Genomic DNA, 15,004 nt, shown 5'->3' on the forward strand with positions numbered 1-15,004 from the left:
AGCCGTCAGCATGCACTCACAGCCCAGTGAGCCAAACATGCTCTGGGCTGCATCCAAAGGAGTGTGGACAGCAGGATGAAGGAGGTGATTCTGCCCCTCTGCTCTGCTCTTGTGGGACCCCACCTGGAGTGCGGTGTACAGTTCTGGTGTCCCAACAGCAGGAGGATGTGGAACTGTTGGAGCAAGTCCAGAGGAGGGCCAAGCAGTTGATAAGAGGACTGGAGCATCTCTCTTAAGAAGACAGGTTGAGAAAGCTGGGGCTGTTCAGCCTGGAAAAGAGAAGGTTGTATAGAGACCTAGCAACCTTCCAGTAACTGAAGGGGGCCTACTGGAAAGCTGGAGAGGGACTCTTTATTAGGATCTGTAGTGATAGCACAAGGAATAATGGATAAAAACTGAAAGAGGGAAAATTTAGGTTACATATGAGGAAGAAATATTTCACTGTGAGGATGGTGAGGTAGAGGAACAGGTTGCCCAGGGACACTATGGGTGTGCCAACCCTGGTATTGTTCAGGGCCGGTTTGGATAAGTCCTTGGGCAATCTGGTCTAATGAGAGGTGTCCCTGTCCATGGCTGCTGGGGTCAGGACTAGATGATCTTTAAGATGTATTCCAAACCCTTAGCATTGTATGATTCTGTGATCAAATCCCTATTTAGTAATGAGTCTGTTTTTTATTTTACTCTGAGTAGCACTCCCTGTGAAAAGAGATCTGAAGTGCTCTCTTGATGTACATTTTATTCTCTCCTTGCACAGACTGGCGGCTTATTATTTTAAGCCAAGAAGTGAGTGATTTCCATGACAGAGCCAAATTATAACTCCACCTTCTCTTGTTCACCTAGTTATCAGATATAGAACAACATCTAGTCTTTGTCCTCATTTTTGCCCACTTCTCCCTTTTCTTGAGGAGCATACCTAACCAAAACAGTTTTATCTTCCTTCTTATAAAACTTGTCTTCTGCCATCACTGAATCTGTGGAAGGGTAAGTATCTAAATGATTTTTTTCACTAAAAACAAGGGAAATAGGGAATATAAATTGTTGGCAGTTGCCATGAATATCACTTGAAAGCAAAGCCTGATATACAAGAACTCTAGTTCTGAGAATGTCAGTTGTCTGACAAAACTGCTTCTTGTAATACCTTACACATCTGTTATTCTGGATGTAAAAATCCTAAAAAAGTAATTGTAAGATATTTGCTGGGGTCAGTTTTAACTAAGGGATGGCTGAACGTTTGGTTCCCTACAGCTTTGCATGTCTGCAGCTCTTTAACTAGCTGCAGAATCACCAAAAGATTTTCCAAATGGTCAGAGAATGCTGGAGTACACAAACAGTCATTCCCATGAGTCTTGCCCTAAAACATTCAAGCAGAAGATATGGCAAATAATTACACTGGTTATCTACAGCCCTTCAGTTCCATCCAAGACAGAATTTTTTTAAGGTTTCTTGCATTTATGGCTCCTGAAGTTGCAGAGTTCTTGTTACAGCTTTTTATGGCACCGCACTGAAATGCTCCTAAATAGATAGTTTATCCAATTTGTCAGTCAGAGTAACAAGAATCAAAGAGACAATGGTAGGCATAAGAGAGATTATAACACTGAAAGAATTCCTTAAAGTGGAAAAATGTTATAACAATAACTTCTAGCTTAACCCTTTGAGATTTTCTCTAATGTCATGTAACGGATTAGCCGTAAATACAAAGCTAGATTCTGTCTTTTGAATGTTCCGGTCACTAAAAGCCTACTACTTTCTATTCCCTGTTTCTTTTATCTCTGTGTATCAGTCATTAATGCACATAAATAGAAATTACTGCTTTAACAAAAAATAGCAAGAAAAATAGTAATGTGTTGCAGGTATAGTTCTTTTTTTGGCTGTGCACTGTGATGATAGTACATCTGGACTTTGAATGTAGTTTTTTCAGTTGCTAGCTTCTTGATGGGTTTTCAACTTGCTTTCAGATATAACTAGAGAATTAACTGTTCTGAGGCTTAGGGAATCTCTTGAACTAGGAAATTGCTAAGGCTTTTTCATCAAACTTTTCTTCTCTGGGAAAGAAATAAAAGCAGTAGTAGGCTTAGATTGGAAGGTATGATCTGAAATGTAGGTTTGGTTATAAATGTTTGCCATGAAAGCACATATGAGAGTAAATATTTGAAAAATTTTACTAAGTATATGTGAAAACTCATGACCTCTGATATATCTAGGAGTTGAAAAATGTATGAGCATAACCTTACTGTGTTTGGTCTTCCTGTTCTTTTTTGTGTAAGGTTCATCAGTGGCAAATAGTCTGGTTCTGTTGTTATGTCATCCGGCTACTTTTTGGTACCAGAGAGGTCCTCCTCATAGGATAAAGCACAGGAAGAACCTAATGCAAAGAGGACCTCAAAGGATGTTGTCTCCAGTTTCTGTTGCCTGTGCAGGAAAGAAAAATGAAAAAAAGCAGAGGGAGAAAAAAATTCACAGGCTAAGAACTGGGACAGAGATGGGGAGCAATGGGGCCCCAGTCTGCTTTGTCTGCTCTTATTTATTCTTAACCTTCTGCCACCATTTGTGGTTGCTGAGATTTGCTGATTTTCAGAGTCTTATTGACTCTCTGTAAAGAGTGGCTACAGCCAGAGCTGTGGGGGAAACTGCAAACTGCTTTTAAGTGCTGGCTCTCCCATGTTTTCCCTACACCTCTCCCAAGTTCCTACTTTCAGTGTTCAACTCAATATTTCTTTCTTTCTCATTTAAGCTTGAAATTCAAAAATAGGGCTTTCTTTGTATTTCCAGGATGACTGCATTGGAAGGAAGGGACAGAATCTTATTCTATCTCAACCTACACAGTTGGCAAGTTTGGCTAACCATCTGTATTTTCAGTGCAGTTTCAAGCTTAACACCTCTCTTTTAATGCTGAATCTGTGCTCTTGAAACAAACAACAACCACTGACCAAAAAAAGTCCCAAAATTCCAACCAAAAAACCCTAAGAAACCCAGAATAAAAACCCCCAAGACTTTTTCCACTACTTACAGTGCTGAAATGAGAGGTAAAAATGGCAGTTGTGTAGGAGTAGTTACAAGTGCGCTGAGAGCTATGCAAAATATTTATAGTGAATACTGAATATCCAAGCAAGTCTGCTTTTTAAAGATGTGCCAAAGTGTGTGAACCTGTCAGGTAAGACTTAGCCAAGTTTAGACTAAATCTGAGATGAGTGCAGTTTGCCAGAATGGAATTTATGGCTTTGGCTTTGAGAAAGAGTTGCAAGATTCAGCATGGTCTTGGCATAGCTGCCTCTGCAAAAAGAGAAACTTGGCAGTGTATCCTAAAGTTTCAGATGAGATATTAGTATTAGGACAACTTATTCAAAATGCTGAAAGCACAATATTTTTTTCATTATTACAGAATATACCTGTAACCTGTTTATCTGTGGAATTAAAATTTTACCAAAAACTGAAAGCACTCGAAATAAGTATATCTCAGGACAGACCTGTAAACGTACTTTCAGTTTAATGATAGATACATAAATTATTACTTTTCTTCATTGCATTTTTTAAGGTGGCTTCTGTTCTTGTGTATGTATGTGTGTGGTGGCTGGTTCAAAAGGTGATGCCTGCCGACATGGTATGAGTTTTGCAGTCCTGAACTACATTTATTTATCCTTGATTACATTTATTATTGAGTTTTTGCTTTTGATGTTAATTTTTAGGTCTTCAGCTGTAACTGACACAAATCTTGTTGTACAGAGCAAAATGGGGGTGTAAATGCCTCAGGAACCAAAGTGCAGATAAGCAGTAAACGTTCACAGTTGAAACTGTGATAAGATAAATTGCAGGATTGATAAGAATTACAATGGTTTCATCAAAACTGATGCTTAACAGCAAATAAACATTCTAACACTTGATACACAGCAGGTTCAAAGTCTCCTTACTAAATGCAATCATCAGCTGATGGAGCTGCACTGCTACAGACAGTTCTACAACAATCACTTTGAATGCTAAGAAACAGAACCCCATATAAACAAGGAGGGCTTTGATTTATATTTCAAAGGTTATTATTTCTGAAGAGCCATGAGTGGGAGAGGTTAAGTGATGGCTTCAGATGTATCGTATGACTAAGATGATATTTCTGTCATAATAGCAACAATAAAAGATCTTCAATCTGTTTTCAAAATAAAATATGATTGGAGGAAAAAAAGGCAAAAAAAAATGTACATTGAAGACTGCATAGAAAATGCCATGCCTGCAATTTATTATAATTATCTCTAAAAAAAAGGAGGGAAGGGAAGCAGGAAAGGAAGGAAAGCTTTCCTTGCAGAAATAAATAGATAATTATATGTGTTGTGTTTGCCACTTGGCTCACATTATTAATATTACTGCATATATGAATATTCAGTTCCATAACTAATCCAAAAATTATTAGGAAATATTATATTATCAAATTTATATCATGCATTGCACAATGGCACTGATTATGATTTCTTGAATATGATCCCTTTAATTATGTGAGTACTTTCTTGCTTTGCAGAGACTAGCTTTTGAACTTAGTGAAACATGCAATTTATTTATATTAATCAGACTGATAATTTTCCCAAAAGAGGTAGGCACTTGTAATGTAAATCAGGGTTAATCCACAGCAGTCTTTGACCACCCGGTGATGGAAAACAACGTAAAGAACTTCCCATAAATTAATGAAAACCCTAGGGAAGTTCACAAGAAATCAACCAAGGCACTGAGTACCATACCACCAGAAGTGGCAGCAGCACCTGTGACCATTGACAGCCAACCAATGGTCACCAGAGTGACCATTAAATTAACAAGGGAAGGACTTCCTAGGACTGGTTGCCAACAGTAAATTTGAACAGTCCAGACACAGAATGAAATTAAATCTCACCCTGATAAAATTAAAAGTCTGAAGAAAGACTAACCAAAGCATAAACTATCATACAGAAATTACAGTAATGACAAAGAGTGATCCAAGCATGGACAATTTTTCTGTTGTCCAAGATACGTTTGTGTGCATTATCAGGGTGTTTTTACCACCTGGCATGAATAAAGGTGTAACTGTAAAAATAATAGTGTATTTTGTAGCCACTGTATTATAAGGATCAGGATGAGCCATTTCTGGTAACTGAAATTTGTGGTCTGACCAAGAGGTCAGCTTTCTTCAGAAGCCTTGATTTTGTTTTAAGCATTCTCCTTTAAAAAAACAACTTTTAGTGATACAGTCATGTGATGATAGTTAGCAAACAAAATTTTCCAAATTAATTTTAATTTAAATTAAATTAGATTTTTTTTTTAGTGCTGATAAATACCAAGAAGTAGGTTGAGGAATGGCTAATATGGCATGATGAAATTACTTTTTGTTCACAAAAGTCCTCTTAAGATACTTTAGTTTTATATATAGAAATAACAGTCCTCTAAAACAGATGATAGTATCTGAATGAACATCTTTGTGGAAAACAGGTTCTAAAATTTTCAAGGTAGGGTATCTCAGACATGGTTAAAATACTTGTGGGAGAAATATGCTGTATATTAGCTTCAAAAATAAGTCTAATGCATTGGTGTATTTGTGTTTATCAAAACAATAATAAAACCCTGTGATGCAGTAAGCATCTTGGTTTTCTCTCTATATGTGAAAAGGAGATGATGAAAAGATTTGTTGATTGCCTACAATCTGTTTTATCCTTACTCATTACTAGTAACAGTGTTAGCTCAGTTTTCAAATTTCTACGTACAGTAAGTTGGAACACACAGAGCACAGAGAAAGTCTGAGTCTTCAGTGGGCAGTGACGGTTTCCTGTGGATCAGTCCTGTCCTTCATGGGTTCTTATGAGGTGTAAAATGTATGAATATATTCTGTTCTTAATTTCCTAGCTTCCTGCAACTGCTCCTCAAAATAATAAATCAATCTGTTGCATAGGAAAACCCACCTCACACACATGCCTGAACAAAACCCTCTCACCAATTATATTGTGTTCATATATACCAGAAAAAACTTCCTACTTTTTCTATGGAGTAATTTCCACAGTCTTTTTGGGCAGGTTACTCCAGTGCTTAGTTACCCTTACATTAAATGTTTTTTTCTCATATGCAGTTGGAACCTTCCCCATTTCAATTCAAGACCACTCTCTCTCCTTCTGTCACTTCCCACTGCCTTCTCCACGACTGTGTCTTGTAAGGTGAACTACCTGGCATAACCTAGAGCAGCACTGAGGCTGCTCCCGCCTCACTGAAGAAAAATATCCCATCACACTTTTCCATGTGAGCTTTCTTTCAGGAAGTTGTACCTGTGTTTATATGTATTTTTTTTTTTTTCCTGGCATAACACTACAAAAGAGTTTATAAACCAAACCAGTTTGCTGAGATTAAACGGTAAGAGCTTAATTATCTTCCATGAGCAAATTTCAGTAAAATAACCAGCAGTCTTTGCAGACAGTCTCTTGTAGGCTTTTTTCATATGAGCACCATGTTTGAGAACTATAAGTTGCCTGTTTGTGCTCCCTCCTTTGGGACAATCTAATTTTCTGCTTGAAGCATTTCCCACATTCCTCCATAGGAAATACATTACTACCACCTTTTTCTTTGATGTTTTAATGTGGCATTGTACTAACACTATTATCATAATTTAACCATAAATGAAATAGTGTTAAATGTTTTCTAAGTAGACCTGAGGGCACGATGCACAGAATTTATGTAGAATTACTATTAAATCTTCTAGAGCCCTAGTTCTTTAGCTTAGTTGTTTAGTGTGCTTCTATAGAGCCCAGGTCAAACTCTTACATTATTGGTCAGTCACTGTAATCTGGGACCCAAGAGATTTTCCTGGCCCCTTGGCACATGCTTGTGAGTTGAGAAGCATGTCTCCCAATATATATGCAACAGCTGAGGTTGCCGGCACTAGGCTGAGATGTTGGGGTTTGGGTTTAGGTTAGGTTTTTTTGATGAAAACTTCTAATAAAACATAATATTTCACATAAATTTAACAGAGATGTCATTGCCTGTGTTAACTAATGTCCACACCTTAACCAACCTCTTTTCCATCCTTATGGAGGGTGTGGGTTCCCAGCAGGCCTGTCAGCAGAAATTAACTATTGTCTTAATTTCTTTCTTAGTCCAGCCAGCAAAGACAAGGTCTGTGAGTCTCTGAAAAAGTACAATAGTTCCAAGTTGGATAGGGTTGTTTATATGATAAACACAGAAAAACATATATTACAATGCCAACAACTTTATTTTCACAGCAATTTATGACTGTTTTTACAGTGTGAAATTTTGAAGTGAAAAGAAACATGAGTCAAAAGCATGACGAAAGATAGTTCAATTCTCAGACTGGTGCTTTTGAAAAAACCCACTGAAACTGTGAAAGCTGTGGTTGCACTGACAAGAACCGAAGTATCTGTACACTATCCATGCTCTTTCAGAGCTGCTGGCTTGAAAAGAAACAGAAATCCATATAATTTACTGCACGACGTCATGTGTATGGTCTTTGGAACTCAGTGCTATCTGGACAGGACCATTTGACTTGTTTTAGCTTCCTAACCACCTTCCTGGGCGTTTTTAACAGGGACACAGGACTGTCAGAATATGACCACAAAACCCTTTTGATGCTTCAAACAAAACTACAGTGGTGGTACAAAGAAACTCACATCTACAGAGCATTATCTTCTTGAGATTCTAGATTTGGAGGGGAATATAGGTGAAAGAAAGATCCATCCTTTGTCCAGCCAAGCAAGGAATTCTCTGTCCAGCAAGAATTCCTGTGTAAATGTATTGTCTCCTTAGGAGTATTGGGTTTCATTAGGTATAAGCTTCTGTTTGTAAGACATTGCTCTAACAACTTACAAGACAGGAGAAGTAAAACAGAGTTTTTGGTTCTGCTATCTGTCTCAGCCTTTGACTTCTCCTGTCCTTAGGTGTTAAAATAACCTCCCTGTGTCCATGTGATTATTATGGAAGGACCCAGAGGAGTTGTCTCATCATCCATCTGCAAAGAATTACAGCAGGACACAGACCAAGTTAAGGAGATAATTGTGACACTTTAGTCCATGAATATTTGTTTTAGAAAACTGGATGTCCACATTTGAGGCTACTTGAGAAGAGTGACTTGTCATGGACCTTGCATACCAATGTCTTGTGTCCCTGCAATTTCAAAAGACAGGGCTGTGTGGTGTCTTCAGCTAATGGGTTTTCTTGAAATGTACAAAACTACTTGAAATGTGTGTGCAATTTTTGTGACTAGGCCCCCAGAGACTGAACTTCCAGAGGCTACTCTGAATTCTCTATTGTTACTATAATCTGTTCTTCTTGGGGTATTTATCCTTTTCATATCAATAACAACTTAAATTAAAATAAATCCATTTGCTAGACCCACACTGTTTGATGCATATCAGAGTTCTTGAACTTATTTATAGAATAAAAGGATATTTTAGTTCCTTTTTAGTGTCTCAAACATGTTTGCTTCTATTTTATGGAATGTATTTGCTTATATGTATCACAAAGAAATTTCCTCTCAGAGAACTGCTCTGAGTTGTCATGACAAATAAAGAATAATCTGGAAAAGCAGGAACATGTTTTCTCAAAATAGTTTTTTAGTGGTTTTAGCACTTTTTTGGGGTAGTTTTCTGTTAAAAAACCTCACGAGCAGAGCTGTATGATTTTTTAACAGCTGTGTGAGAGTATTTCCAGTGTTTAACCAGCTGAGATTGAAATCCTGTTGAATCCCATTAGCTTTTCTTATGTGTAACTTGGGACCAGATGATTCTGTCATATCATTTTTGCAATAGAAATTTTCAGTCTATATATCATGAAGTGCTGTTGGGTATTTGCAGTCTCTTCTTTTTTAGAGTATTTTCAAAATTCCTTTTGTTAGGAATTCACAAATACAATTAGATGAAAATCCTTGCTATTTGTAAACCCATTTAGTACTTCCATGCTGTGAATATCTTTAAAATGAATTGTTCTGCTTAGTACAATTGGCTTCAGGGTTCTAGACAAAAGTGTGAATTAAAAAAAACCTTGCAAATGTAATTGTTTTGCAGAAATTGGTAAGAATGCAAAGACTTCTTTCTGTACTATTTTGGTAACTCCTTCTTTAGTAAATATTGAACAGGTTGAGTTATCAGTTGGAGTGGACTATTTTCTCTCAGTATTAGTGCAACTTAAGGATTAAAGTAAGTCAGATTTCTTATTGAGAATTTCAATTAGTGCATTTCTTTATAAACACAAGACATGGTTATATTATTTGTCTTGGCTCAGACAAAAGGTCAAAATTAGCAAGTTTTAAAGAAGAACTGCAGAAGCATGCAGCAGAGCCTTTGTTGTAATCAGAAATGAAAATCAGTGCTGAATTAGTGTATATTGTAAAATATCTAATTTGTAGTTATGCTATCTGTGACAGCAGCAGTGCAGTTTGCATGAAGTAAAGATTACAAAAATCTAGCAGGTCAGTAAGAAAGTGAAGTATTGTGGCTAAGAAACAGCAGCCAAATGCTATTATATGGGAGGCCTTTAACCTCATTTTCACTGTTATGACAACTGTGAAACTCAAGTTGATTTTGTTGGTTTTGGGGTCCTGGCTTTCCATTGCAACTCTGTAGGTTCAACTAAATAATCATTTTCAAATACTTGTGTGTGTGTGTGTGTGTGTGTATGTGTGTGTGTGTGTGCATGCTTGTATGTTTTTTAGCTGAAGAACTCAGGATATGAACTTACTTGTAACTTTTAGATCTCTGATGGATAGTGATTTCATCCATTAGTTTGCAGAGAAAGCTCTGAACCAAGCTCTCTGAATTTCACAGCCTGCTGTTCTCTTTCTATCTCCGTTTAAGGGTCTTTATGTCTTTGTGGTATATTTTATCCTGCACAACCAACTTTGCTGTCCTGTGAAAGCAAGTTACACTGTTGACATGAATGGGCATACAACTCCAGGATCAGCATTTTTCACACATGGCAGTGGTCTGCCAGCTGTGGGAGGAGAGATCAGCAAGTCCACGCAGAACCTCATCAGTGCTATGGAAGAGGTAAGAGTGCTCTGTAGTTCTCTGTAGTCGTTAACTTGTTTATTGAAATGTACCAAGAGATTTCAGCATTAGATCTGAAGTGTAATACATGGGAATAAGATGCTGAATGTTATAGGTTTGAGGGGGGGGGGGAGCTTTTTTTCTTTTATTTTAATAACAAAAATAGTTTTCTTTATCCATGTTATTCTTGGAATTTACTGTGCCCTGATAACATCCCACATAGAGAATTTCTCCTTTCACACTTGATTCTTCAGTTTATTATGGAGATTGGTTAATGTGTCAAAAGTAGGTCATGAGAAATCAAAATATTAGATTAATTCTTTCAGCTTACTATAGGTTTTAGATGGGCTTTAAGTAGTTAATTTCTCAGAGTTATGATGTTCAAAACTTCTGGAAATTGCAATAAAATTAGACTAAAATTGGAACGGAATGGAATGGAATGGAATGGAATGGAATGGAATGGAATGGAATGGAATGGAATCAAAACAGGAAAGGAAAGGAGGGAAATGGGAATAGGGAAAAGGGGAAAAAAAAGGGAAAATGGGAAAAAAAAGGGGAGAGGGAAAGGAAGGTATAGTGGGTTTACCCTGCCTGGATGCCAGGCACCATCTAAAGTGGATGATATAGAGATATACTTATACATTAATATTAATTTAATTTATTGCTAACAAAATCAGAGAGCATAATGAAAAAAAAAACCCAGCCTTAAAACCCCTTTCCCCCTTCACCAACCCTCCCTCTTTCCCAGGTCTAATTCCTCCCTCAGCAGCACAGGGAGACAAGGAATGGGGGTTATGGTCAGTTCATCACCCGTAGCTTCTGCAGCTCCTCAGGCAGAGGAGTCCCTCCCGTACTTGAACATGGGGTCCCTCGCACAGAAGACAGTTCTCCATGAGCTTACCCAGTAGGAGTCCATCCCACAGGCAAGAGGCCTCACCAGACTGCTGCAGCATGGGTCTTTCTTCCAAGGGGAGTAGTCCTCCATGGACAGGCCCCAGCATGGTCTCTGAATGCCTCTCACAGCCTCCTCTCAGGCACCACCCTGCTCTGGCGTGGGGCTCCTTCATGGGTTGCAGGGGCACAGCTCCTTCCTCTTGGTCTGCACCACGGGCTGCAAGGGAATCCCAGCAATTGCATCTGGAGCACCTTCTCCCTCTCCTTCTCCACTGACTCTGGTGTTTGCAGAATTGTTCCTCTCACAAATTCTCACCCTGCTCTTTCCTGGCCACAGCTACCTCTGCACAATAATCTTTTTTTATATTCTTCTCCTTAAATATGTTATCACAGAGGCATTACCACCAATTCTAAATGGCCCAGATGTGGCAGTGGATACATCTTTGCAGCTGCCAGGTGTTGCTCAACCAGGCATGGAGGAAGTTTCCAGTAGCTTCTCACAGAAGCCAACCCAGTAGCACCCACTGTAACCCTCCCCACTACCAAAACTTGGCCATGAAAACCCAATACAGGAGGAGAGGAAAGGCAAGGGAAAGGGAGATGCAGATAGATAGATCTAGCTCTAGATCTAGACCTAGACCTAGATCTAGATCTAGATCTAGATATAGATATAGATTATATAGATATATAGATACAATTTATTTAAAAGTTTTAAAAGTCTTCCTGGTTCATTATAGAAGTGGCAGAATAGCTGTTTCCAATATCTCTTCGTCTTCAATTCAGCTCTGATCATAATTTCCAATTTCTGTACCATAGTTTTGATGATTACTGAATTTTTTGTCTTTTTAAACTCTGCAGGTGCCTGCAGACTGGGAGAGGGCATCCTTGCAGCCTGCTAGTCAAGGTAGTGCTGCCTTTAAGCAGAGCCCACAAAATGGTAATGTTTTCCACCCTTCTGGAGGATACAGCACCAGCTCATTAGTTGCTGATGAGGAATCACAAGAGTTTGATGACCTAATATTTGCTTTAAAGACTGGTGAGTGACTCTTCCCTTTGCCCTTCAAAGTTTGCTGTATTGCTATGTTGCTCATCCTAATGGTGAATACCACCATTCCACGAGATACAGTTAATGAGGTCTCTTAATATAATCTGATTTTCAATGAAAATCTTAAAGATCAGTTATCATAGGAATGTCTGATAGGACAACCAAAGAGGCAAAGGAATCCTACCTGATAAATGTGGTATACACTAACCAAAGCTCACTGAGGTAAAGTATGAGTGGACTTGCTTGGTAGCAGGAGGTCACCTAAATGATCTTTAGGGATACCTCTGAGCCTTGCAAGAGATAACAGCAAGATATTTGTGGGAGTAGCAGATTATGTGATCTTGCACACACAATTTCAGAAGCTTGTTCCCTTGTTTCACCCAGAAAAGTCAAACTGGGTGGGAGACTGGTAATGCTGATAATAAAAAGGTGCTTTTATTCAGTAAGTTCATAACACTATATGTCCTAAGCTGATTTACATTGCTGGAAATGCCTCTAATTATGGGGCCCTCAACATGTGAAGGACATGGACTGATTCCAGAGGAGGCCATGAAGGTGCTCAGAGGGCTGGAGAGCCTCTGCTATGAGGAAAGATTGAGAGAATTGGGGTTGTCAGCCTGGAGAAGGAAAGGCACTCAGGAGAGCTTTGAGTCCCTTCCAATACCTAAAGGGGCTACAAGAGAGCTGGAGGGGAACTTTTGACAAGGGCAAAAGTGACAGAACAAGGGGGAATGGCTTTGAACTGAAAGAGGGCATTTTTAGATTAGATCATTATTAGGAAGAAATTCTTCCCTCTGAGGGTGGGGAGGCTCTGGCACCGGTTACCCAGAGAAACTGAACTCCATCCCTGGAAGTGTTCAAGGCCAGATTTAATAGGCCTTGGAGTAACTGATCTAGGGGAAGGTATTCTTGCCCATGGCAGGTGGTTGGAAATTGATGGTCTTTATGGTCCCTTCCAACACAAACTATTCTATGTTTTGTGAAAATCTGCTTTATACTTATTAATTTTTCTAAACATTTTGTAGACTAGTTTTACTAGCAGGAAGTAACAGTCAATTTTTTTAAAGACTTTCAAAGCTAGGTGCAGAAGTTGCAGTTGAAAACCTTTATTTTTTTAGGTATGTAAGAAGGTAGCTTTTACTTTTTGACTTCTTGAACACTAAGAAGGAAATTCATAGGTAGTTAATAAGACATGAAACTATCTACATCTAACACTCCTATTATTACACAATGTTTACTACTTAAGTAAATCAGTTGGCATCAGTAAACTGTAGAAGACTGAGTCTTAAATCATGCAGAGCAATCAAGGCAACAGCCATAGCTGAAATATAATACAATTCAACACATATTCAGCACTTAGTTACTTTTTCCTAAGTCTTCAAGCTCCATTAGTAGTTAAGTTCTTTGAGAAAGTAGGTCTGAAACCAACTTTTGAGTTTCTTGCCTAGATTCTATTATTGTCTTATTTATTAAAATTTTATCATAATTTTTTATGAGCATTTCATGTTAATGTGATTTGAGATAGTGACTTCAGGCTATTGCTGGAGAAAAATATTTTGTTTACGTTACTGATTCAAGTAGTGCCAGACAATTTTACACCGATGCTAATTCATGTGCTCACATGGTGTCAATAGTCAATAGCTGTTACAATAGTCAAAATCCCCATGATTTCTAAACCAAACAAGTAGTCCCATTTGGTTTCAGCCTCACATTTGAACAAGATGACCTGAAGAGGTGGTGTGGAAGGTTAAAGCATCTTTGACCAGTAAATCAGCTATGGTCTCAGACACAACCTCTAGCTCAACATATATTTTTTCTTAAAAAACTAACAAACAAACAAACAAAAAAGAAAAACAAAAAACCCACTAAAAACAAACACAAAACCAACAAGCTTTTCTGTAACTAAAAATCTTTTTTATTATTTTCATCCTGAGTTGTTATCCAGTTCAGTTAAGTGCATGGCCAAAGAGAGGGAGGCAGGGAATCACATGGAAGTAATAAAAAGAGAGATGAGGTGGTGGAAAGCTGGATTTTTTTCTCTGTTTGGCAATATGGACCTATGCTGCTAAAATATTCACTGTGCTGTGGTGTAACAGGAGTTTTATGATTATAGTTAAGCTAGCAGGCACTGAAATGAGCTCATCTCTTCGTCTCTCAGCACCACATTTCTTCCTCTCATGTGTCATTGCTTGTGCTTACATGAAACCAAAAATCAAGTTAGATTTCTCCTTTTCTTCTTCTTTTCTCGGCCTTCTCTCTCCCACTCTACATGAATTAGTTTGAGGCCCTTTGAGCACCAGTCCTTGCTCCAAGGAAGTGGTCATTGGCAATTGGAAGACAAGGACCTCTTCTCTAAATAGGCAAAAGTGTAAAGGCAGCTAAAATGCCTTTTTGCTGAACTGCTCTTGCCTGTAATTTGCTGTGTGAGAAGCTTCTCAAACCCTTTTAGAATAGACTGTTTTTCAGAAGGCTGAGAATTCCTTGTGCTGGAAGAGCAAGTAGAAGGTGCTTCCCCCTACATTAGCTAGTTTTATCACTGCTAAACTGGGAGGTGTTGCTTTTGGAGGAAGATTAAAAATACTATTGTTTGAACTTTCCCTTTGATAAACTGAAACAGAACCTTCCATTATCTGTGTTACCTAAAACTGTCAAACTATACTAAAACTTACCTATAGTGGTGCTAAAATGTTAGCTCCCACTCTGAGGGCTGATGAATATGTAAAAATGTTTTTATGCCCCATTGTTCTTCATCTTTCTTTCTGCTCATGTTGTTCTGAGCTATCTGAAGGTGACTTTAACTTATGCTCACAGGAAACAATATTGTGGCCACAAGGTTTAACCCGAATCATTGGGAATGAGTATAATCAAAACAAAGCTAAAATTTCATTCCTGCCTTTCTGCCACTCTCAGCTGCAGAAATGAAGACAGGTTAAAAAAAAAATCAAACAGTCCTCCACAGAAAAACTTTGTTTTTAACTTGTCAGTGTTTAGTGATTTGCAGTGTGCAGTGCAGCCCCATAAATAGTTGTGTTGGCACACTCAGCCTTGTTGCTAAAGGAATGTGTCACAGAAC

The 15,004-nt window shown here is 38.2% G+C and overlaps 1 protein-coding gene across 1 annotated transcript in view; it reads left to right on the forward strand.

Annotated features, from left to right (window-relative positions):
• Positions 1-15,004, forward strand: part of ADGRV1 (adhesion G protein-coupled receptor V1) — a 358,311-nt gene that overhangs the window by 337,578 nt on the left and 5,729 nt on the right. The window contains exons 90-91 of the mRNA XM_059836928.1: positions 9,801-9,992; positions 11,745-11,922. Coding sequence (XP_059692911.1) covers positions 9,801-9,992; positions 11,745-11,922 — 370 coding nt within the window. The remainder of the gene's footprint in view (positions 1-9,800; positions 9,993-11,744; positions 11,923-15,004) is intronic.

The sequence above is a fragment of the Haemorhous mexicanus genome, chromosome Z (genome assembly GCF_027477595.1).
Source record: "Haemorhous mexicanus isolate bHaeMex1 chromosome Z, bHaeMex1.pri, whole genome shotgun sequence".
In the NCBI taxonomy this organism is placed as follows: Eukaryota; Metazoa; Chordata; class Aves; order Passeriformes; family Fringillidae; genus Haemorhous; species Haemorhous mexicanus.